Source organism: Chiloscyllium plagiosum, chromosome 9, assembly GCF_004010195.1.
Source record: "Chiloscyllium plagiosum isolate BGI_BamShark_2017 chromosome 9, ASM401019v2, whole genome shotgun sequence".
Taxonomy (NCBI): Eukaryota; Metazoa; Chordata; class Chondrichthyes; order Orectolobiformes; family Hemiscylliidae; genus Chiloscyllium; species Chiloscyllium plagiosum.
Window position 1 is genome coordinate 74,176,539 of NC_057718.1, and position 25,304 is coordinate 74,201,842.

The window sequence follows — 25,304 nt, forward strand, 5'->3', positions numbered from 1 at the left end:
AGTTAAGAGGCAACCACATTGCTATGAGGCTGGACTCACATCTAGGCCAGACCAGATATGAATGGAAACCTTCCTTTTCCCCAGTGGTATTGGATGTTGCTGTACTAAGAAATCCCTGCAGTGATGACTAGGCTGATTTGTTTCCAATCAGTTACAAGCATAATGACATGCAAATGTATGTGTAGTCATCTGCCTCCTCCAACATGCTCTGCCAATCAATACGTTAACAGCTGAACATTTACATCAGCTCCATTTCCCAGCCCTATCCCAACTTCCTTTGTGTGAATAAGGTCAAATTGTGCTGGAGAATATCAGCAGCAAACTATGACTCTAGCTATTGGACAATTTTCCTCTTGAACTGCACTGGAGTTTAATGATGACTCACAAATGTCATGGTCAGTCACTCTCACTGCATCTCTGGAATTTAGTTCTTCTATGTTTGAAACACGGCCATATGAGATCAGAAATGATTGGTCATGGTACAATCCAAACTGAGCGGTTCTAGTGCTACAATGGTAACATTCCTCCCCGTGCAGGAGCCCTCAGTTCAAGTCCCACCTTATTTAGAAGTGTGTCATAACATCTATGAACAGATTGAGAAGAAAATATCTACAACCCAAACTGAGCATTAGTGAATAGGTTATTGATCAGTGTCACATGTTAACACATCTGAATTAGGAGCAAACCTATGGCATTTGGCACCTCAAGCTTGTTTGACATTCAGTAAAATCACAGCTAGTGATTGTTAGAGATTTAGAATTAGGTTTATTGTCACGTATACTCAAGTAACAAAAGAACAGGAGCAGATTGAGAAGGGTACAATGTCGACAACAAGGCACCATCTTAGGTACAAAATATGCAGGTACATAGCTTAAGGACAAAAATAAAGAGAAAATAAAGAAAACAGTTATGCTATTTATATCTGTAATATAGAGTAAATATGAATTAGGAAAATAAGAAATAAAGGTATAAAGATAGATATGGTCTGACCGGGTGCCACCGATTCCCAACCGGCATCCATCTTCACTCTAGGCCTGCTGGCCACCTTCCCCACTCTGCTCTGGACTAACTGGCTGTGCTCACTCTCCTCTGGGCTTGTTGGCCACTGTTTGCCATTTCCAGGTTGCTGTGTGCCGCCACTCCACTCTGGGCCCACTGGCCGCTGCTGCTGCTTTGCTCTGGGCTGTCGGTCACACTCCCCCTACTCTGCTCCAGGCCACTGGCCACCCTCTCATCACTCGGGGCTGCTGGCAGAAGAGGAAAAGCCGGAAGAGAAAAAAGGAAAAAAGGAGTGATAGGGGTGTCACGGTGGCTCAGTGATTAGCACTGTTGCCTCACAGCACCAAGGTCTCAGGTTCGATTCCAACCTCAGGTGATTGTCTGTGTGGAGTTTGCACATTCTCCCCGTGCCTGCGTGGGTTTCCTCCGGGTGCTCCGGTTTCCTCCCACAGTCCAAAGATGTGCAGGTCAGGTGAATTGGCCATGCTTAATTTGTCAATTAAGTGCATTAGTCAGAGGGAAAAGGGGTTTGGGTGGGTTACTCTTCGCAGGGTCTGTGTAGACTTGTTGAAGGACCTGTTTCCACACTGTATTAGATTAGATTAGATTAGATTACAGTGTGGAAACAGGCCCTTCGGCCCAACAAGTCCACACCGACCCGCCGAAGCGAAACCCACCCATACCCCTACATTTACCCCTTACCTAACACTACGGTCAATTTAGTAGTGCCACCGTGCCGCCCATGGGACTCTAAGGAGTGGTCAGAGCAGATGACCTACTCTACCACCATCTTGAATCATCCACATTCCTTGTTAAGCTTTCTATTAAGCAAGGAATGGGAGTCATAGGTTATCAGGGCTAAATGGGAATATGGATATGAGGTTATCATCAGAATGCTATGATTTTATTAAATGGCAGAGCAGCCTCCAGAAGTGAATGCCTCGCTCCTATTCCTTGTTTGTATGTTTTTCTCCTTAACTCCATAACCTTTGACTCCCTTGTTAGAATCTATGCATCTGTGTTTTAAGAATATTCAATAACTGTGTCCACTGCTCTCTGTGGAAGGGAATTTGAAAGACTCACAACCATCAGAGGAAAAAAAATCCTCTTCATTTCAATACCATTGATGACTCCTTACAACACAGTGATTGGAAATCAGTTGATAGCACAATGCTTAGCTAAGTGGGAATTGCCTTGGCTTTTGTGACAGGATACATGTGGGCCATTTTAACTTTGTTAAGTAGATACCAGTGTTTTAGCTTAGTCAGAGGTACAGAGGTACAGATCCTGGAGTCAAGGCACTTCTGGTTGTCGAGAGGGTCCCAAACAATTCAGCCTTGTCATCTGATTGCACAACTGTCACTGAGGAGAGTCATGATTTGGAGACACCGGTGTGGACTGGGGTGGACAAAATTAAAAATCACACAACACCAAGTTATAGTCCAACATGTTTAATTGGAGCGCGGCTCCTTCATGAGGTGGTTGTGCCTGATGAACCATACAACCACCTGATGAAGGAACAGCTCTCCGAAAGCTAGTGCTTCCAATTAAACCTGTTGGACTATAACCTGGTGTTGTGTGATTTTTAACTTTGTCACTGAGGAGAGTGATACTCATGGAGCCTGCATTTCTATCAGTTGTTTAATTGTCTCCAGTCATGACTGGATGCAAAAAAGCTGCAGAACATTGATTTGATCCATTAGATGTGGAATTGCTTAGTTCTATCACATTCTGCTTCAGCTATTTAGCATGCATGTTGTCCTGTCACAGAGTTGACAGTTCATTTTCAAGTATAGCTGCTTTTCCTGATGGTTCACTGGGTGTCAGATATGCAATTTTGAGTTGACAGATTGTTAAATGAGATTAGTTCAGAATTAGAGAACTGGTGCCACAAATTGGAACACGTTCTAAGATGGAGAATGGAACTTGGTTCTCACAAGGACAATGAGGTGGTTACATTTGTCAGTCATGGACAGATGTCTTTGAAACTGGCTCTTACTATTGTGTCCTTTAATGCAAAGCCAGTTCCATCAGTCTCCCTCCTCAAATCTCTTAGAAGTGGTGTCCAACACAGACTCATCAGGTGAGAATGGATTAGAATAAAAAGGCAATATCAGTGTTTTGCTGCTGTGACACAACACTGATTTGAAACAGAGAAGATTAATCTTTTCAGTATACAATATCTGTTGAAACGTGGATTGCTGTGAACTGTCAAGAATAATTTCTGTTTCATTCATGAAACTTCATAGTTTGGAATCAATGTTGAGCTGGCCATTAGTTTGCAGGATGTTACCTAAAGAGTTGAATAAATTTCTTAAGTTATCATCACATGATCGTTGTGTCTCCAATAGTCTCACCACAATTCTTGTCTGACACACTGCTTTCCTGCACTGACTAGAAAGTGCATTGAATTCATGATTCTTGACTGTCATATAGGCATTTCCTACCCAACTTATCCTAGAACATTGCCAACAAGAATGCTGAGTCCAAGGACATTTTAGAATTTTAAGATATAAATTATCCCAAATATTGGCTAATCATTGGCCTCAGGGCAATTTATAGAGTATTGCCCACTTAGAATTGGATGTAGAATTCCTAATCCTATTTCTATACACGGGAACAGATAGTAATTTCTTATAGTTTTATCTAGTATGAGCATCCAAATTCCATGAGGAGAAAATTCCATGTACTTCCCTCAATGTTTACATGGTCATTTATATACATTTTGAATAGCTTAAAAATGCATTTCCTTTGCAACATTAAAAGTTGAAGAAACCCAACCACTCAATATTAAGCAATTAAACATCTTTATTCAAAATTCAATTAGATCAGTGCACGAATCAATCAGAACTCAAATCTTAAGCCAATGCACTACATAGTTTCAATCTCTTGAGCAAAGCTATGGGCGATCAAACCCTTCATCATAAAATTATCTTAAAATTAAAGTGTTCTGATTTCAAAATAAACATTCATAGATTTGTGCAACAAATGAATTAAGAACTCCAGATTCCATAATTTCTTATGGAAATACACAATTTGAGGTACTGCTATCAGTTTATAGGACTGTACATATAATGAGTACAGTATTAGTCTTGTTTCCATGATTCAGAAATAGCCCTTAAGTCAGTCGTTATGGGTTAAAATTCCACTTCAGAATGTTGGATACAATGCCTGGCTATTGTTCTAATACAGGAAGTGATTCACTGTGGGAGATGCTGTCTTTACAACAGGACCTTGAGCAGAGGCTCATCCATGGATATGGATGACTCTTAGAGAAATTTGTTGCCCTGCCAAATATTTATTCTTCAGACAAGAAATACAAACATATTTTCTGGTAATTTGTCTCATTACTGTTTGTGGGAGACCCTCTGTGCAAACTAGCTGCCATGTTTTCAACATTACAACATGGCTGAACTTTATCAATGGGAAAGCATTTTAGGATATACTGATGCTGCGTTAGGCATCACTCGTTGGTTGCACTGTGCAGCTACAGCTAGAAACTCAGTTATCTCTTCAGTGAGCAGGTGGTCTGAAAATCAACTTATCAATATTTTAAATAGAAAGTATGATTAACATCTCCTGGCAAATGCAAATTACAACAAAACAACATCTTTAGGAAAGGAATTAGTTATTTCACTGAACAAGTTAACTTATTATAATCATCAAAAATGGAATAAGAATGCAAAAATTGAGACAGAAAGCAATCCAATTTTCATATTAATGTATAACTGTGAGCCACTGTTTTCAATAAATGATATTCTTCCATCAACTCCAGGATAAACCCGTTGCATTAGCTTGATGTAGTTTGAAATCACTGAAATATCTGTATCACCTAGAACAGCAAAATAAACACTTATTAAAATAACATTTCATATATATATTGGCAGAGACCATAAAATCTGCAATGAAATTATAAATCTTATTGCAACTTTACTTCTTTAAATATCCATCCAGTGCCATTCCATGCTCTTGTGTCTTCCTTCTAAGCCATATTCATCCTATTGCTTTCATCTCCACTCCAAAGATCCTCATTCTATCCCTTGCTCTAACCTCTCTTCTGTTTCTATCTCTGTCATCCCATACCTCCCATACTACAGTCCCCTTCCATGCTGCAACCCCCTTTGCTGATCTCCCCATCCCATTCCCCCCAAACCATGCCATTTCCCACTTCAATTTGTACCTCTTCCCATTCCACCAGTTCCCTCCAGCCATGCAGACTTTGTTGTTGGACTCCCCTTACTTTCTACTTTTGTTTCCCTCCACCAACTCTGTCCCAAACCACTGACACCATCACCAACCACTTGAAGCTACATGCTCTCCAAATGCATCAGTTGTCTGCACGCCCATGTGCGCCAGCCCTGTTCACCAAACTAACTCACTGGCAATCAGAAGTGTGGACAGATTAAACTTGTGTATTGTGGATTGGTGATTAATGGCTGGTGGTTTGAACATCATGTGAAAATGCGTGTTTACCGGTGTCATGTTTCAGCTTTTCATTCTTCAACATGGTGAATCCATCTCCACCGTCAGCGATGTAAGAGTTGACAACAATTTTGTAAATTTTGGAGTCTTCGAGCGGCTCATAGTGTGGCACGCGGCACTCTGAGCAGAGAACATCTAGTCTGACCACCCTGTGTCCTGGCTTTCTACTCAGGTCAAATTCTATGTGGACTCCTAAGAAAATGAATTTTATTATTCTTGGCAGCAAGCTTAAAAACAATCAACTCTTTAAAAGATCAACAAGATTGTCTATGTTTGGAGCCACAAGGGATGGGCGTAATCCTAAATGAATATTTCTCATCAGTACAAAAGGGTCTAGAGGGGCAATATTTTACAGTGGGTTGAGAGTACCTGGAACAGGCTGGCAGAGGTAGTGGTGGAGGCAAGTACATGGATGGGATAGGTATGGAGGGATATTGACCAAATACAAGCAAATGGAAATTACATTAATTGAATGGATAAGTTGGGCTGAAGGACCTGTTTCCTTGCTGTAAACCTCTGGTTCTATACTGGCACATATTGGGCATTTGCTTGAAGCTGTTCACTTTATCTCCCTCCCACCTGGATTCCTCTCTTTCCTCTGAAGCCTTCCTCTTCTATTCACTTTTCCTAAATAATGACATTTTTCTATTGACTGCAAGATGAAGTTGCTTCACTGCTGTGAAATGCATGTCTTATGATCCCAGTTCACATATGTCAAGGGGTGTTCCACATGAAATGTCAGGCTGTCTGCCAACTTCTTGAGTCTTTACATCGGATTGAAATGAAGTGCCACTACGTTCAGGCCACCATCACTGTCTATGCCAGAGTCGAAACACTTACATCAGTCTTGATGAGTGAAGTTTGTGTATTGTTGGCATTGGACACTGAGGAACTGGGTTCCTGAGCAGCCAAGTCAATTAGTGAAAACTGGAGACTTTGTTGGCTTTTGCAGGCTCCTTTCTCCTGCTTTCTTACTTACATTGTAGTTTAAATGGAGATTACATAATTCACCAGAAGAGCATGGGGAGATCAGACAAATAACAATAGATCAGAACTGCTCAAGGAGTACTCCTGGTCTTTTTTAACCAGGGTTTTGTATATGTGAAGCATGACTTCTATCCCCTTGCATTCCAGGCCTCTAGATCTTTCATCCATTACACTTTTGTTATTTTCCGGACATGATCATGACATTTTAATTATTTGTGTACAGAATCCCTGTTCCTGATTCAATATTTGTTTTCTTGGGATATTCAACATGCTGGCCTCTTCCTCAACTGCAAATATTAATGTAAAGTAATTATACCGAATTTGCCAACTTCCATTGACAATGGCACTGTTGCATTGATCTGATCACTTTTTTTTTTAATAATACTGTGCCATAAGTTTGTCCAGTTTAATATGGACAGTCATTGTCTCAATGCATTACCTAAATCTTTCTTAAATCTCAAAGCTTAGTAGCTGATTTGCATTTCTCCATTTCTCCACTTCAAACACCAAGTTGAATTTAACCTAATATAATAACTATTAGATAAAATCTTACTTGTTCTTTGCCTAACCACTATTCCCTCTAATTTTATTCAGTGATGCAGAAACATTTGTTTCTGTTTGCAGGCTCAATACTTTTTGGACTAAACCTAGCTGTGCAACAGGCAAGAAACACTGCTGTAAGCAAAATCTGGCTCATTACTCTTTAGGAAATCTAATTTTGCATGCACTCTTGGTGACTGTAAATTGTGACCAAAATCTATCAAGGACTTACTTAAACTTTCTCACCGGTGCTAGTTTGTTTATTCCAGTCTGTATGAGAGTTAGAATCCCCTATTAAAACCATCTACGCCTTTGTTCAATCTCTGCATTTATATTGTTTACCACATCACAGCTGTGATATCAAAGTGCTGGTGTTGGACTGGGGTGGAGAAGGTGAAAAGTCATACAACACCAGGTTTATTTTAAATCACAAAGCTGTCAGAACATTGCTCCTTTGTCAGGTGAAGTGACTGTTTTCAAATAAACCAGTTGGACTACAACCTGGTGTCATGTGACTTCTGACTTACTTCACAGCTGCTATGAAGGGTCTCTGCATAATTCCCAGAAAATCCTTAGTTGCTTTTCCATTTTATAATTCTACTTTCACTGGCTATTCCTGCCCCTTCACCATTTTGCCTATCGTGACTGTAAACCTTATAAGCTATTTGTTTCCTTTATTCATTCACAGGATAAGGACATCGCTGACCACAGCCCATCCATAATTGCCCAAAGGGCAGATAAGAGTGAACCACATTGCTGTGGGTCTAGAGTCACACGTAGGCCAGACCAGGTAAGGATGGCAGTTTCCTTCTCTAAAGGACATTAGTGAACTAGATGGGTTTTCTTAACAATGGAATATAATGAAAACCATGAATCCAAATTCCACCATCTGCTGTGGTGGGATTTGAACCTGGGACCCCAGACATTATCTAGATCTCTGGGGTGATAGGCCAGTGTTAATACCACAAGGCCACCACCTTCCCAGTCATTTTGCTTTCAGATGACTGCTACAACCTAATGGTTGCAGCTGACTCTAATAGCCTGACTGTAGGTCAGTTAACTGTGGCTACGAAAACAGTTTAGGATTGTGCATGATTAAAGGAAAAGGCTCATGTTGCTAGAAGTAGCAATAATTCTGAGGATTGTAGTTCATAGAATGTAACTAAAGGAGGACCTTTAAAATAAGGGAGAATAGAAAATGAATGCAATCAAGCAAAAATGATAAAAGCTTCTGTACGTATGTCTTTTTTTTGCTGGCAAGTTTTTCTTTCTTTCTGCTAGGCTAACTCACTTTCCTTGTTTAATATTTCCTTTACCTACAGTCCCTAAAGCTCAATTTCCTGTCATAGAGTTATAACAGCACAGGCAAAGATCATCATGGGTCTCTGTAGAGCAACTCAGTCAGCTCCATTCCCCTGCTTTATATTCAAACCCTTGCAAGTTTATTTCTTTTAATGCCTACCCAATAGAATTGGTCTCTTCATGTCCATCTCTCTGTAGGGACAGAGTTCCAGGTCTTCACCATTTTCAAAGTAGAAACTAAAAGGAAATCCTCCTATATCTCTTGCCCAGAATCTTAAAATCTGTGACTCTTAATCTCAGCTAATGGGAAGGCCATTTTTTGCAGTCCATATCCGAATCTGCCATAGTCTTGTAAACTTCTATTAAATCTCACTCAGTCTCCTTTGTTCCAAAAAGGATAAACTAACTGTAGCAGCTTCTTCAACATAATTTTGGAACAAGGTTTGTTGTAACGCTAATCTCTTCTCTTTTGTTTGTTTTGGGATTATTATTTAGACGATCTTTTCCACTTGAATTCCTGCCTTCGCCCTTTCTGCATTGACTGGTTTAAAGGATTTGTGACTGTCCTATTCACCTTTTTCACAAGGATTCTTGTTCAAATAGGGAACCAGTTCCAATTATTAGTGACCTCTGTCACAGTACTGTACTGCTATCAAAGTCCAATGAAGGTACCGCTGCTCCTGATGAAGGGTCCTGCTGGAAATGTTTACTCTCCTGCTCTTCAGATGCTGCCTGACCTGCTGTGCTTTTTCCAGTGCCAACTCTACCTACTCTAATTCTCCATCATCTGCAGTCCTCACTATCTCACATATTACTTCTTCAGTAATGCAATTACCTCTCCAAATGGCATATCTTCAGGATTCAACTATCACCAGAATGGTAACGGGGGTCTATGTCATTTTAGGATCTCAATTTGTATATTAAAAAGATCTGAGGTGTAAATGAAACATGCAAACATGTTTTTTCTTCTGATGGGAATATAAATTATCATGGGCAAATAGTAATGTTTAAAGGGAAGTAAGTCATTCATTGAGGAAGCTATGATTTAAACTGTGGTAAAATTTGTTGCAGTTATAAACTTGTATATTCTTGAACCCCAACTGTGCAGAATAACTGTTTAACAGTCTTAATCAGCAACATTGCACAAGTGGTATCAATGATTCCTGAAGTATTTTATCACTCTCAAAGACATCCATTTTTGTATTTCAGCAACAGTTAGTTTGTAAGAAATGGGTGTATTCAGCCTTACTGTGATGTGGAGATGTCGGTGCTGGACTGGGGTGGACAAAATCAAAAATCACATGTCACCAGGTTATAGTCCATTAGGTTTATTTGAAGTCACAACCTTTTGGAGCGATGCTCCTTCATCAGGCGCAAATAAACCTGTTGGACTGTAACCTGGCATCATGTGATCTTTGACTTTCCCAGTCCAATACTGGCACCTTCACATCATGGCTATTATCGACACTACAAACTGCCGGCTGGAGAGGATCTCAAAGAAGATTGTGTATATCAACTCAGCCTTACCTGACACCTGCAGAAACTCCCCTGTGTTCTGTCCATATCTTCTGACAGAATGCTCAAAAACTGCTCTTAATGTTGAACCCCGAACTTTGAGCAGATCTATAGTACCTCCAAATGGTAAAACTGCTAAAACATTTTCTACTCGTATTGTTCCTGTAAGTAAGAGGAAAGACCAACTCATTAAGTTATTTGGTAAGAATGGATCATTTTAGTCAACATTACCGGAGTCAAATTTGGGCCAAACCAGGTAAGGATGGCAGATTTCCTTCCATTAAAAATACAAATGTATTTTCAAACAAATGATCAGCACTTATTTTCAAATTTCATGGTCAGCTTTTATATTTCACATTTATGAATTAAATTTCAATTCCACTAGCTGTTCTGGCAGGATTTGAAACCATGAACTCAGGGCAATAGCCTGGGTCTCTAGATTACAGATTTAATAATATGCCCATCTATCGAGCAAGGTTCTATCCTAATCACAACATTTCCTCTTGTATAGAATTTGAATTTTCTAATAACTTAATTTATAACTTTTTTGCACAGATTATAATAAAGTAAAACATCTCAAGCCTTTTAAGCAACTCATTGATTTTATATGAATGTTCACATGATATACAATCTATTGCATCCCTTTATTTAGCCCGTCATTCAGTTCTTCAAAGAAAATGATTACAATTCTCCATCCTACTCGTCTTCTTAAACTCAGGTGGAGCTCAATGATTGACAGTGTGAGCTGCGTAGTAAAGTCTAAAAAAAGCTTCTTTATCCAACTACTGACAATATTTTCACACATGTCCACATCGAAAAATGCCCACAATCCCCTGATAATGTGCACAACATCCCCCCTTACGATGCTCACTGTCCATCACTTCACTCCGCCCATCTTCCCCTACGATGCCACTCTCTTCCACATCCCCATGATGCTCAACCTCTTCCACAATGTCCACCCTCTAATCAGCCCCCTACCATGCTCACCCTGCCACTGTCCCCCACAAGCATCTCTCTTCATCCCAACCACAGTCTATCCAAATGCTGACTAACTACATCAGATCATGGTACAGCTTTCATATGATTTTACATCTATACAATGTCAAAACTAGCAGAACTTCTGCTACAAGATTTGTAGCCAGATCAACAATTGCATTCAATGTAAAAACTCTACTCTGTAGTATTTATTTGAAGTTTAGTTTAGTTTCTATTTATCCTGTGTTTCTGGGTGACTTGCGACTTTGTGCAGAAGTCAGGGCAGGACTTATACACTTAATGGTAAGGTTCTGGGGAGTATTGCTGAACAAGGACTGCAGGTTCATGGTTCCTTGCAAATGGATTCACAGATAGACAGGATAGTGAAGAAGGCATTTAGTATGTTTTTATTGGTCAGTACATTGAGTGGGGATGTCATGTTGCAACTGTACAAGATGTTGATTAGGCCACTTTTACAATACTGCATGCAATTCTAGTCTCACTAATACAGGAAGGATGTTGTGAAACTTGAAAGCGTTCAGAAAAGCTTTACAAGAATGTTGCCAGCGTTGGAGGATTTGAGTTATAGGTAAAGGCTGAATAGGCTGAGGCTATTTTCTCTGGTGCATCAGAGGTAGAGGGGTGACTTTATGGAGGTTTATAAAATCATGAGGGCATGATATTATGAATAGACTAGGCCTTTTCCCCAGGGTGTTAGAGTCCAAACTAGAGGGTATAGGTTTAAGGTGCCAGAGGAAGTGGTACAATTACAACATTTAAAGGCACCTGGATGGTATATGAATAAGAAGAGTTTCGAGGGATATTGGCCAAGATTAAATTTTGGACATCAGGTCAGCATGGATGAGTTGGACGGAAGAGTTTGTTTCCAAGCTGTACAGCTCTAAATGACTCTAATGCTGATTAATTCATTATAATGTATGATATTCATGACCTTGAATTGGAACAATGACTATACAAACATGTTGGCAGATTAATCCTAGTTTACCACAGCCAGGGAGATTCACAGGATTTTGGGTGATATTCAGAGTGGAATCTTACAGGGGTCTGAACAGTATGGGCTATGGTGAGATTTGTGGCTGGTTTAGACAAGAAGTCCGATGAAGCTCATCTCGACATCAGGATCAGCTTGCTCCATCTGGAAGAGTCTAGCCAAGCAGCAAGATGTGCTTTGCACTTTGCTGGGGCGAGTTACTAATTAAGTCGGATTATTGTTTGTTAAATGGCTCATTAATTATTCAAGTCACCTCATTAATATTCTGCTTCCTTTTTTAACCAAACTCTTCACATAAGCTAGGCATCAAGAATTCAAGACATGGAAAGCTGGTGGATTCAAGTTGCTACTAACTCCAACAACTTCCATGTTCAATACTGCACACCAATATTTCAGACCATGCTCCATAGGAATGGACCCCATATGCCTATGTCCACTAACATTGGCATCTAATATGTATCAGCTTCTATGAATCTTCATGAAATCTATAATTGACTCACAGTCCATTTCTGCAATTCCAATGTTGTATCTCTGGCCTCACCAGTTATAAGGATACTATGCATTTGGGGGTATGTCCAGCCCATGGGCGGGACTAGGCTGTATCTCTAGACTTTTCGTTTGCTGTCAGAGAGCTCACTCGCTCTGGGCCTATCTGGATTCTCATACCATTTCCTTTCCTTTTCTGTGCTTTGACCCCTCAGAGATACCAGGCTGTCATTATTGTTGTATTGCAGTGCCATTCAGCACAGACACAAAACCACAAAACTTGTCACAGTTGTCAGCAGGCCTCAGTTAAGTAAAGGGGGGGATAGCCTTCAGTCAGGGTATCTTGGCACAATAAGTCCATGGCACCCTTTGATACCAGTCAAAGAGCTTGGACATGGTCAATTCACCACTTGGGGCACTCAGAAACAGGATGCTATCCACATTAGGGAGCCCATCATCTGTCTTCATTCTTTCTGCCCTAGTGGGGATTATTTTGCTCCTGAAAGGAGATTCAGGTACAATGGGAGATGGAAATGGGTGGCATAGCTGTTACTTTTGATGCAGGTGGGGAGATGCCTCAGCACGTGAGTAGGCAGTACTAAGGATATGCAGGGTTAGTAATGTTTGTATTAAGGAGTGACAGTGAATGAGGAAAGATTTTGTCGGAAGTAGTGAGTCATAGAGTCTAACTTGATTCAACTTACAATTAGCCAAAAAAAAGGCAAGGTTGAACTCTGTCTTTTTGCCTCACATATGTTTTACTGCTCTAAGACCTGAGAATGTTAATAAGCTAAGGACCAGAATGAAACTACATGACCAGTGACTATGAGGAATTCAGGCTTGCTACATTTTAGGATGTGTATATGCTTTGACAACTTGCAGTTAGCAAGCAATTTGTCTGTAAGTAAACCTCTGGGATTTCAAAATAAATTTAATCTATGCTATTACTCATTATGAAAGTTATAATTTTGTAATACGGTAATACAAAATTGCAGTATCAGAAAATGGTTTCAAGTCCAACTTCCAATTCCCACAAGTTGCAATAACTGAGCACTTTGATGTCCCGCGTGCCTCTTAAAGGCCAGTTTTAACCAATGCAGTTGCACAGAATCATGTCTCTGAAATCCAAACAAACTGTCAGGTTTCTAATCTTAGTGGTTCCACTATTACTTATTCTTTAGCTGTAAAGAAAGATGGTGGACAACTCACTTGAGGAGATGGATCCATAAATATCTGCATGCTCAATAACAGGGGTGCTCAGCACATCAGTGCAAGAGAATAGGCTGAAGCATTTGCAACAATCTTCAGCCAGAAATGCTGAGTGGGTTGTCCACCTTGGCCTCCTAAAGTGGTCCTCAGCATTACAGATGCCCGGCTTTAGTCAATTTGATTCACTCTACATTATATCAATAAATGGCTGGAGGCATTGGATACTGCAAAGGCTGTAGGCTCTTAAAGTATTCCAGTAGTAGTCTGAAGACTTGTGCTCCGGAGCTTGATGAACCCTTAGCCAAGCTGTTCCATTAAATCTACAACATTGGCATCTAGCAAACATTATGGAAAATTGCCAAAGTATGTCCCGTAGGCAAAAAAAGCAGGACAAATCTTGCCAATTACTGCTCAATATCTTATTCTCTATCATCAGTAAAGTGAATGAAGGTGTCACCAACAGTCCTATCAAACAGCACCTGTTTAGCAATAACCTGCTCAGTGATGCCCAGTTTGGATTCTGCCAGGGTCACTCAATTCCTGACCTCACTACAGGCTGGGTTCAAACATGGATAAAAGAGGTGAATTCCAGAGGTGAGGTGAGTGACTGCCCTTGACATCAAGGCCATATTTGACCAAGTGTGATGTCAAGAAACCATAGCAAAACTAAAATCAATGGATATCGAGGCAAAATGTACCACTGGTTAGAGTCAGATCTGGCACAAAGGAAATTGGATGTGGTTGTGGTAGCTGGAGGTCAGTTTTCTCAAATCCAGGACACCTCTGTAGCGATCTTCTTGTAGTGTCCTGACCCAAACATCTTCAGCTCCTTTAACCAATAATCTTCTCTCCATCATTAGGTCAGAAGTGGGAATATTCGATGATGATTGCACAATGTTCAGCACCACTCACAGACCCTTAGATACAATTCCCTGCTCGAACGCATCAAGACTTGGATAATAGGCTTGAGTTGACAAGTAACAAGTGACTTTCTCCCCACACAAATGCCAGGCAATGATCATCTCCAAAATGAGAGAATCAAATGATAACCTCTTCACATTCAATGGTGTTCTCGCCACTGAAACCCCAACTTTCAACATCCTGAATTAGAATTGAGCAAAGAGAAGGACTAGTTTAGCCATATAAATATCATGGCTAGCACAGCAGGTCAGGCGATAGGAATACAACAGCAAGTAATTCTCCTCCTTATCTCAAAGACTTCCCACCATTAGCAGGGCAAAAGTCAGGAGTGTGATGGAATACTCCTGCTTACCTGGATAAGTGTAGCTCCAACAGCACAAAAGAAACTTGACACCATCTAGGACATCCACTTTCTCCATGACCAATGCTCAGTAGCAGTGGTAGGTACCAGCTATAAAATGCATTGTAGACATTCACCAGGGTTCCCTGGCAGCACCTTCCAAAACTATAACCACTGATATCTAGAAGGATAAGGATAGCAGATACATAGGGACACCACCACATGCAAGTTCCTCTCCAAGCCACTCACCATTTTGACTTGGAACTATATTGCTATTCCTTCAGTGTTGCTTGGTCAAAATCCTGGAACTTCATCCAAAAAGTGTTGTGGGGTTACCTATAGCAAATAGACTGCAATAGTTGAAAGAGCAGCTCACCACCCTGTTCTCAAGAACAACAGTAAATGGGCAATAAATGCTGGTCCAAAAAGCAATACGTATGAATTGGAAAAAAAAACATTCTTGGCCTTACTTTCTCCTTGATTCACAACAATTATCTCCTCCATTGTTACAGGTGCCTGATAGATTTTTTTCTTGCTAAATGCCCAACAACTCCTAAATCTCAAACCTTAATAATGTCCTTAAATTAGCCAAACATTCTTCAATGCTTTAAATTTATTAACACTTCATGAGTGGTTCAGTTTGGGCTATTTCTAGTTGAGATAGATCCTAATGAAATGGGGTACAGGTTATCAGGGAAAGAGATACTCAGAAGTATTTGTAGAAGTATTAGCTGTCCAACATACCATTATTAGCTTTCTCGTCAATGGATGCACGGATTCCACCCCCTTGAGTCAAACAAATGGATACATGGGTCCATGAAATGTCATCTGGTTTCCGGATATTTTCATAAATCTGAAATTGTTGTAAACCAAGTGAGAAGAGCAATAGAGGTTCTGTTAACTTACTTTAATAATACTCCACATGTTGCCGAATTTTCATTCTTATCACTGTGCTCTCAGCAATCACCTTGTTCATTATTTACTGATTACTGAGATTCAACAAGAACAAGAACTTATATTTGTAGAGCACCTTTATCAAATGAAATGTCCCAAGGTGCTCACAGGTGCATTATAAAACAAAATATGACACAAAACCACAAAGTGATGTTAGGTTGGATGTGTAAAACTTGGTTAATCAGGTAGGTCTTAGGAAACCTCTTAAATGGGGAAATGAGTTACAGAAGTAAGGTTGGGGGTCTAGACTAGACTATTCAAGACACAGCCATTAATGAAATGTATGTAATTCTGAATGCACAAGAGGACACAATTAGAGGAGCACAGTCATCTAGGTGGCTACTGGAATTGGAGGAGATTACAGAGTTTGTGATGGGTGAAGCCACAGAGGAATTTGAAAACAAGGATGAGAATTTTAAAATCAAGATATAATTTAGCTGGAAGCCAATGTAAGTTAGAAAGCACGGGGTGAGAGGGCAAAAGGACGTCCTGTCAACAGCATGGTTTTGCTTGTCCTCAAAAGCTAAAATATGACAGACCAATTGGAGTGTGTCAGAATAGTTGAATGTGGAGGTAATGAAGGCATGAATGAGGGTTTCAGTAGCAGATGATCAAAGATAGGGGTGAGATCGAGTGATAATACTGAGGTGACAAAAGGCAATTGATGGCAATGTAAATGACTGCCAACGTGGTCAGATCAATTAAAAAGTTATGAATTTCAGTTTAAATAGATATAGACAATGAATATGAAGAATGGAGATCATATAAGAGAATGTATTATATTTCTGTTGGCTAAACAAAAGAACATGTTGTATGTTATAATATATCAATATACAGTAACTCCCTCTTTAATGATGACACACTTCATACGACTTTATTTACAATGTTAAAGTGAAATAATGTCAATATATATGCATTTAACAATGAGTGTTGCAGTTTAATTCATCCACCACAAGTTTCCTGTTTTGTAGCCTGAAAAGACCCCCGGCCAGCATCCATTTCCATCCTGAATCTTACTTTTATTGTTTCGAGATTCCATTGTTACCACGAGGGACTTTAGCTGCTTTTCTTCCTGACTTCCTACCCTTATTCTCAGACTTGCCTTTAGATTTGCTCCTTCCAAAACTGGGAGTCAATGCATCAACATGCATGGACCATCTGATGTTGTTTTTAACCCACTGCTGCCTTTCTCTAACCTTTCTGCCATCCTTGTTCCAGCCTTGGGCCTGAGCTTGCCCTCAGCCTGGATTTCAACCTTGTTCCCACACCTGTCCTTGTCCTCAGTTCCTCTTTGCCCATTTCCCATTCACAGCGTTTTGTTCTTATCTTGGGATTTCAACTGTTGCCAGTCAATTTCTGCAACTAGATGGAACTTGGTCAAGCTAAAATTAGACGAGTGTAATTTTTCAAACTTTTATTTTATATTTACTGTGTTTTTGTAACTAAATTTACTTTATTTTAATGGTTATTTATCTTATATATTTAGGAACGTGCAGCATTTCAACTTCCAAAATGTTCATGTCTTTTGTCTGCTGCAAAAGTTTCTAATGTACTAATAATACAATTTCTTTTTTACATGTAATAATTTATTTTACTTTGCCGATTTTTTGAGTCAGGAGTGTACAATACTACACATAAATAATATTTCAATTTGTACATTGGTTTGATAAGGGAAGAAAAAATATTCAAAAGAACCTAACTCCAGGTTACATTCCAACACTGATTCCTATGGAAACCCGTTAGTTCACTTAAACATCTATTTTTGCAGTTCCAATAGATTTTCATTGCTTGCACTTGTAAATTTGTTTACAAAAAAACAGTTTAGTAAATTTGAGTCAGAATCATACAGCATGGAAACAAACCATTCAGTTCAACTAGTCCACGTCAACAAAGTTCCCAAACTAACTGGTCCCACTTGCCTGCATTTAGCCCCTATTCCTCCAAAGTTTTCCTATTCATGTATTTATCCAAATGTCTTTTAAATGTTGTAACTGTATCTGCATCTACCACTTCCTCTGGTAGTTCATTCTACACATAAACCATTGCCCCTCATGCCCTTTTTAAAACGTTCGCCTCTCACCTGAAAAATATGCCCCCTCGTTTTGAATTTCCCCTTTCCTAGGGAAAAGACCTTTGGCATTCACTTTATCTATGCCCCTCATGATTTTATAAACCTCAACCTCCTACTCTCCAGTGAAAGAAGTCCCAGCCTATCCAGCCTCTGTTAATAACTCAAACCCTCCACTCCGAGAGACATCCGGTATATTTTTTCTGAACCCTCTCCAATTTAATAACATCCTTCCTATAACAGGGTGACCAGAGCTGGACACAGTATTCCAGAAGAGACCTCATCCTGTATGACCTGAACATGTCGTCCTAACTAGGGGAAAGTGAGGATTGCAGATGCTGGAGATCAGAGTCAAAAAGTGTGGTGCTGGAAAAGCACAGCCAGTCAGGCAGCATCTGAGGAGCAGGAGAATTTACATTTCGGGCATAAGCTCTTCATCAGGAATGTGGCTTGTGGGCCAAGGGGTGCTCATAGATAAATGGAAGGGGTTGGGCTGGGAGGAGGGTTGCTGGGAAAGTGAGAAGTAGCTAAAGGTGGGGCTGAAAGTGATGGGTTGGAGAGGAGGGTGGAACAGATGGGTGTGAAGGAAGATAGACAGGTAGGACCGTTCAAGAGCGCAGTACTGAGTTAGAAGTTGGGGACTAGGATAAGGTGGGGCGAGGGGAAATGGTGAAACTGGTGATATCCACATTGGTCCCGTGTGTTTAGAGGGTCCCTGGGCTGAAGATGAGGCGTTCTTCCTCGGGTGGTTAGGGTTTGGTGATGGAGGAGGCCCAGGACCTGCATGTCCTTGGAGGAGTGGAAAGAGGAGTTGAAGTGTTCAGACAAGGGGTAGTGGTGTCAGTTAGTGCGGGTGTCCCAGAGATGTTCTCTGAAACTATCCGCAAGTTGGCGTCCTGTCTCCCCAGTGTATAGGAGACCACATCGGGTATATTGGATGCAGTAGATGACAGGTGAAGTGTAGAAGTACAGGTGAATCTCTGATGGATGTGGAAGGATCCTTTGGGGCCTTGGATGGAGGTGAGGCAGGAGGTGTGGGCACAATTTTTGCATTTGTGCGATGGCAGGGGAAGGTGCCAGGAGGGGAGGGTGTGTAGATGGGAGACATGGACCTGACCAGGGAGTCATGGGCATCCTAACTCCTATACTCAATGAATGTAAGCACAATAAATGCCTTCTTAACCACTCTGTCTGCCTGTGATGCAATTTTCAAAGAAGTGTGCACCTAAACTCTTAGTCTTTGTTCTACAACACTACTCAGGGCCCTGGCATTAACTGTACAAGTCCTGTCCTTGTTGGCTTTACTGAAATGCAATACCCTTACATTTGTCCAAATTAAACTCTATGTGCCATGCCTCAGTCCATTGAACCAGTTGATCAAGATCTCTTCATAATCTTAGGTAAGCTTCTTCACTGTCCACTATACTAACAATTTTGGTGTCATCCGCAAACTTACTAACCATGTCTCTGATATGGAAGGGCTTATGCCCGAAACGTCGATTCTCCTTTTCCTTGGATGCTGCCTGACCTGCTGCGCTTTTCCAGCAACACATTTTCAGCTCTGATACCCAGCATCTGCAGTCCTCACTTTCTCCATGTCTCTGATATGCTCATGACGAACAACAGTGGGCTCAGTGCTGACATTTGTGGGACAACGCTTGTCACAGGCCTCCAGTCTGAAAAACAACCCACCATCACCACTCTCTGTCTCCTACCATAAAGCCAATTTTGTATCCAATTGGCAAGTTCACCCTGAATCCCATGTGGTCTGACTTTACTAATTAGTCTACCAAATGGAATCATGGATCTATTGCTCTGTCTCAATTCTTTTGGTTACTTCCTCAAAAAGCTCAAATCAAGTTTGAAATAAACTCTTTCTCTTGCACAAAGCCATGCTCACTTTCCCTAATTAGTCCTTGCCTCTCCAAATGCACGTAAATCCTATCAGTCAGAATCACCTCCAACAACTTACCCAAGACTGATGTCAAGCTCATAGATCTATAGTTCCTAGGTGTCTCCTTACAGCCTTTCTTAAACAAAGGCAAAACATTAGCCACCCTCCAGTCCTCTAGCACCTCATCCATGGTTATAGATGATACATATATTTCTGTGAGGGGTCCCACAATTTCTTCCCTAATTTCCCGCGACATCCTGGGATAAACTTGATCAGGTCCCAGAGATTTAACCACCTTTATGTTTTCTAAGGCTTCCAGCACTTCCTCTTTTGTAATGAGAACTGTTTTCAAGACATCTGTATTTGTTTCCCCAAGTTCTCTCACCTCCATTTATTTGTCTACAGCAAAAACTAATGCAAAATATTCATTTAGTCTCTCACTCATCTCCTGTGATTAAACATGATCTTTTAAGGAGTCTTATTCTCTTTCTATTTGCTCTTTCGCTCTTAATTTACTTGTAGAATGTCTTTGCATTATCCTTAATCTTATCTGCCAAGGTTCTCTCATTTCCCTCTCTGCCTTCCTTATTTCCCTCCTTAAGAATGACCCTACACTTTTTATGCTTGGCTGTATTTCAGCAGCTAGAAGACAATTTGTGTCATTGAGGTTATATTCACAGCATGACTGACAGTTTTAAGAAGTTTTTAATGGATTACATGTCTTTGATGTAATTACTGATTAAATGTTTCCATTTATAACAATGATTAGTTGATGAGATTTACTTTTGTTTAAATTGGGTCTAAATTATTTTACTTGGAAGAGGATAAGAATGGGCCTGAAATCAAAGTTCTAAACTGTTTGAAGGCTGAGTTTAATAAAATCAGATATGTTTTGGTCAGAGTGGACTGGGGCAGATACTTTCAGATAAATCAGTCTCAGAACAGTGGAATGTGTTCAAGATGGAAAAAATGGAGAGTATTTGGCTAAAAGGGTCCAATAAAGAGAAAGAGATCTTCAAATCGTGTCAACTCTAGATAACAAAGATATACATCATTGGATAAAGAGGAAGAGAAGTGAGGCTTATGATAAATGTCGACAGCTGTAAACAGCAGACACCCTACAGGACTAATGTGCAAGAGGGAACTTGAAAAGATTAAGAGAGTTAAAAGGTTACACAAAAAGATGCTGACAGATAAAACAAAAGAAAAATTGAGGTTGTTTTAACAGCACATTGAGGTTAAAAAATAATGAGCGGAAGAATAGGGCCCATTGAGGACTATAGTGGTAATTTGAGCATGGAGCCAGAGGATGTAAGTAGAGTTCCAAATAAATACTTTGTGTCGGTGTTCACTAATGAGAGGGATGATATGGGTGTGGAAATCAGGGAGAAGGTCTGTGATGCAATTAAAAGAATTACCATAAATAGAGAGGAGGTTCTGAGTAGTCTGGCGAGCTTAAAAATAGATATGGCCAGGGCCAAAGGAAATTTATCACAGATTGTGGGAGACAAGGAAGGAAATAGCAGAGGCACTTGCAAAAATTTCCCAATTGCACTCTGGCTACAGGAGACATGCTGGAGGACTGGAAGACAGCCAGTCTGATACCATTACTCAAGAGGGAGCAAGGGATAAATCAGGAAATGTGGCCTGTCAGTGTAACCTTATTGATGGATAATCTATTGGGACAATTCTGAGGGACAGAATTAATCTGCATTTGGAGAGGCAGGGATTAAATCAAGAATAAAGTTAAATTGGCTTTGTTAAGGGAAGGTCATGTTTGAGGAACTTGATGGAATGTTTCGCAGAGGTGACAAGGTGTGTAGATGAGGGCAATACTTTTGATGTAGTATATTTGGACTTCAGCAAACCTTTTGAGACAATCCTACATGTGAGATCGATATCAAAAGGAAGAGCCCATGGGATCCAAGGAAATTGGCAAATTTAATCCACAATTTGCTCAGTAGCAGGAAGCAGAGGGATAGTTCCAGCGTCTCTCCCTGACTGAAATTGTATCCAGTGGGGTCCCACAAGGGTTATTGGTGGGGCCCTTCCTGATTGTGGGTTACATAAATGATTTAGACTTCAGTGTACGAGGGCTGATCAGTAAGTTCGCACATGTTACAAAAATTGGTTGAGTACTAAGAATGAGGAAAATAGCCTTAGTCTACAAGAGGATATAGATATGTAGGTCAGATGGGCTAATTGATGGCAAATTTATTTCAGTCTGGATAAACGTAAAGTGATGCCTTGTTTGTCCTGTCCAAATGCAAGAGAATACATAATGGATACAGGGTCCTGGGAAGTACAGAGCATCCGAGGGACCTTGAGAGCATGTATACTGGCCCCCGAAGGTACAGGACAGGTGGTTAAGAGGGCAAATGGTACACTTGCCTTTATTAGCCGAGGCATTAAGAGCAGAGAGGTTATGCTGAAATTATATACAATGTTGGTTAGGCTACAGCTGGAGTGTTGTGTGTACTTCTGGGATCCAAATTATAGAAGGGATATAATAGCACTGGAGGGGTGCACAAGGGATTTATCAGAATGTTGCCTGGGCTGAAGAGTTTTAGTTAAGAAGAGATTTGACAGATTAGGGTTATTTTCCTTAGTGCAGAGGAAATTAAGAGAGGTCATGATTGAGATGTACAAAATTGAGGGGCACAGATAGAGTAGACAGAAAGAAACATTCCACTTTGAATCATTGAATTACAACAATGGAAACAGACTATTTGGCCCACCAAGTCCACACTGACCCTCTGAAGACCATCCCACCCAGACCCATTCCCCTACCCTATCCCTGTAACCCTGCATTTTCCATGGCTAATACACCTAATCTGCACATCTTTGGACTGTGGGAGGAAACTGGAACACTCGGAGACAGACTCTCACGCAAACACAGGGGGAATGTGCAAACTCTACACAGACAGTCGCCTAAGGTTGAAATCAAACCCAGGTCCCTGGCACTGAGAGGCAGCAGTGCTAACCACTGAGTCGCCGTGCCGCCCATAATGGAGGGATTAATGACCATAGGTAAGGGCAGAATGTTTAGAGGAGATGTGAAGAAAAACTTTTTCTGGTGGGTATCTGGAACTTGCTGCCTGTAACAGTATTTGAGGCAGAAATCCTCATAACATTTCAGTTGCATTTAGAAGTGCACTTGTGCTGTCAAGGCATGGAAGGGTATGGGCCAAGAGCTGGAAAATGAAATTAGAATAGTTAGATGGTTGTTTTTGACTGGTCTGAACACATGGGTCAATGGGCCTTTTTCTGTGCTGTAGGTTTTTATAGCTCTAATTATTATGATTTTCAGTGACAGCTATACTTAATTATTAGAGGGTGCATTGTTAAACCTGGTTCAAAGAATTCTCATTGATGTTACATGGTTCCTGGGGACTGTACCAACTGAGACAGTGTTATGGAGACTGCATTGGGAGTATTACAGAGTATTGGGTTTGGAAGGATATAGAGAACATAGTGTATGGAGGGCATGAGAGGACATGAAAGCAATGAGTTGGGCGAGAGCTGGACTGACACGGCAGTGAACCGAGACAGGATGTCTGATGAGCCCACCTTGTCACCTACAATCCTTTGACATTGGGTTGGGAGTTGGAAAACCTGAACAATGTCAAACCACATCTTCAAGTAAATAAAAATATGGCAAGTCTGGGTAGAGGACAGGCAGAGGTTTCAAGAGTCAGGACATGGGTCTAAATCACATTTCCCTATTCAAAGACACAGACAGTCGCCTAAGGTTGAAATCAAACCCAGGTCCCTGGCACTGAGAGGCAGCAGCCCATAGTCACTGTTGTAATGCAGTAAATGTTGCAGTCAGTTTTCACTCAGTGAATGCAGCCAAGTGATGTGATAATGAGCAGATAATCTATGTTTTAGTAATACTAGTTGAGGGACAAATATTATCCAGTACACCAGGAAGAACTTGCCTTCTCACTGAATTCCAGAGCTGAATTTCAATTCACCTTTAACTCATCTCTTTCCTTCAACTGTTTCAGTAAAATTATTAACTCAGTATTAAAACAATAGCATAAAAATTTAAGTAATGTTCAGGAGCAGCAATGACAGTCTATGCTTTTAGCCAGTCAACAGTCGCTAACTTTGCAGCCATACAAGAGAATGGCCAAAAGTGAATTGGTGTGGGAATTGTCCCAGTATACATTTCCATCTTTCAAAGATATGCAGTGACAGAGGTGTCTCTTAGGATGTCTTTTTTTTCAAAAGTGCTCTTACACACAACTGATGCGCCCCAATCTCAAATCACCATGGTTTTTATTCATTAACCACCATCAGTAAATCACCAGTGTTTTCCAATTGAATTATTTTATGTACAAAGCCCATTAAGGGCAATGTAAATCATGAAAGGTGAGGAAGACATAGAGAGGGAGCTAAATCAAAATGAGGTTGGAACACAAGGTGTCTTTATTACTTAATGTACAACTAACGTATATTACCTGAACAAAGAGAATGATCTGAAGGTATCCCTTTCCCTATCTTAGTTAAACAATATCAGATAGCCCACATTTTTCTTATAGAGTCATAGAGTTATAGAAATATAAAGCATGGAAACAGATCATTCAGTCCAACTCATCCGTGCTGACCAGATATGCTTAACTGATCTAGTCCCAGCATGGGCCAGCATTTGGCCCATATTCCTCTAAACCCATCTTATTTATGTACACATACAAATGTTTTTTAAATGTTGTAATTGTGCCCACTCTGCCACCATCTCTGGCAGCTCATTCCCTTTGCATGTAAAGGTTACTCATCAGGCTCATTTTAAATCTTTTCCCTCTCACCTTAAACCTATGCCCTCTTGTTTTGGACTCCCCTATCCTGGGAAAAAGACCTTTACCATTCATCCTATCCATGCCCCTCATGATTTTATAAACCTCTATAAGGTCTCCCATCAGTCTCCAATCATCCAGGGGAAAAGCCCTAGACTACTCAGTCTCTACCTGCAGCTCAAACCCACTAGTGCTGGCAAAATCCATGTAAGAGGAGAGAGTGAGGACTGCTGGTACTGGAGATCAGAGCTGAAAATGTGTTGCTGGAAAAGCGCAGCAGGTCAGGCAGCATCCAAGGAACAGGAGAATCGACGTTTCGGGCATAAGCCCTTCAGGAATGAGGAAAGTGTGCCCAGCAGGCTAAGATAAAAGGTAGGGAGGAGGGACTTGGGGGAGGGGCGTTGGAAATGTGATAGGTGGAAGGAGGTCAAGGTGAGGGTGATAGGCCAGAGTGGGGTGTGGATATATTTCCCTCCCCTCCCCTATCAGCATTCCAATCAAGACCACTCCCTCCGGGACTCCCTCGTCAGATCCACACTCCCCACCAACCCAACCTCCACTCCCGGTACTTTCCCCTGCAACCGCTGGAGGTGCAAGACTTGCGCCCACACCTCCCCCCTCACCTTCCTCCAAGGCCCCAAAGGAAACTTCCATATCCGCCACAGATTCACTTGCACCTCCACACACATCATCTATTGCATCCTCTGCACCCGATGTGGCCTCCTCTATATTGGGGAGACAGGCCGCCTACTTGCGGAACGTTTCAGAGAACTCCTCTGGGACACCCGGACCAACCAACCCAACCACCCCGTAGCCCAACT

General features: G+C 40.9%; 1 protein-coding gene across 1 annotated transcript in view; it reads right to left on the reverse strand.

Moving 5' to 3' along the window:
• Positions 1-3,787: 3,787 nt before the first annotated feature.
• nt5e (5'-nucleotidase, ecto (CD73)) overlaps positions 3,788-25,304 on the reverse strand; it is an 84,988-nt gene continuing 63,471 nt past the window's right edge. The window contains exons 6-9 of the mRNA XM_043696234.1: positions 15,513-15,621; positions 9,838-9,987; positions 5,473-5,673; positions 3,788-4,831 (exon numbers count right to left, since the gene is read on the reverse strand). Of these exons, the coding sequence (XP_043552169.1) occupies positions 4,662-4,831; positions 5,473-5,673; positions 9,838-9,987; positions 15,513-15,621 (630 nt within the window). The 3' untranslated portion in view covers positions 3,788-4,661. The remainder of the gene's footprint in view (positions 4,832-5,472; positions 5,674-9,837; positions 9,988-15,512; positions 15,622-25,304) is intronic.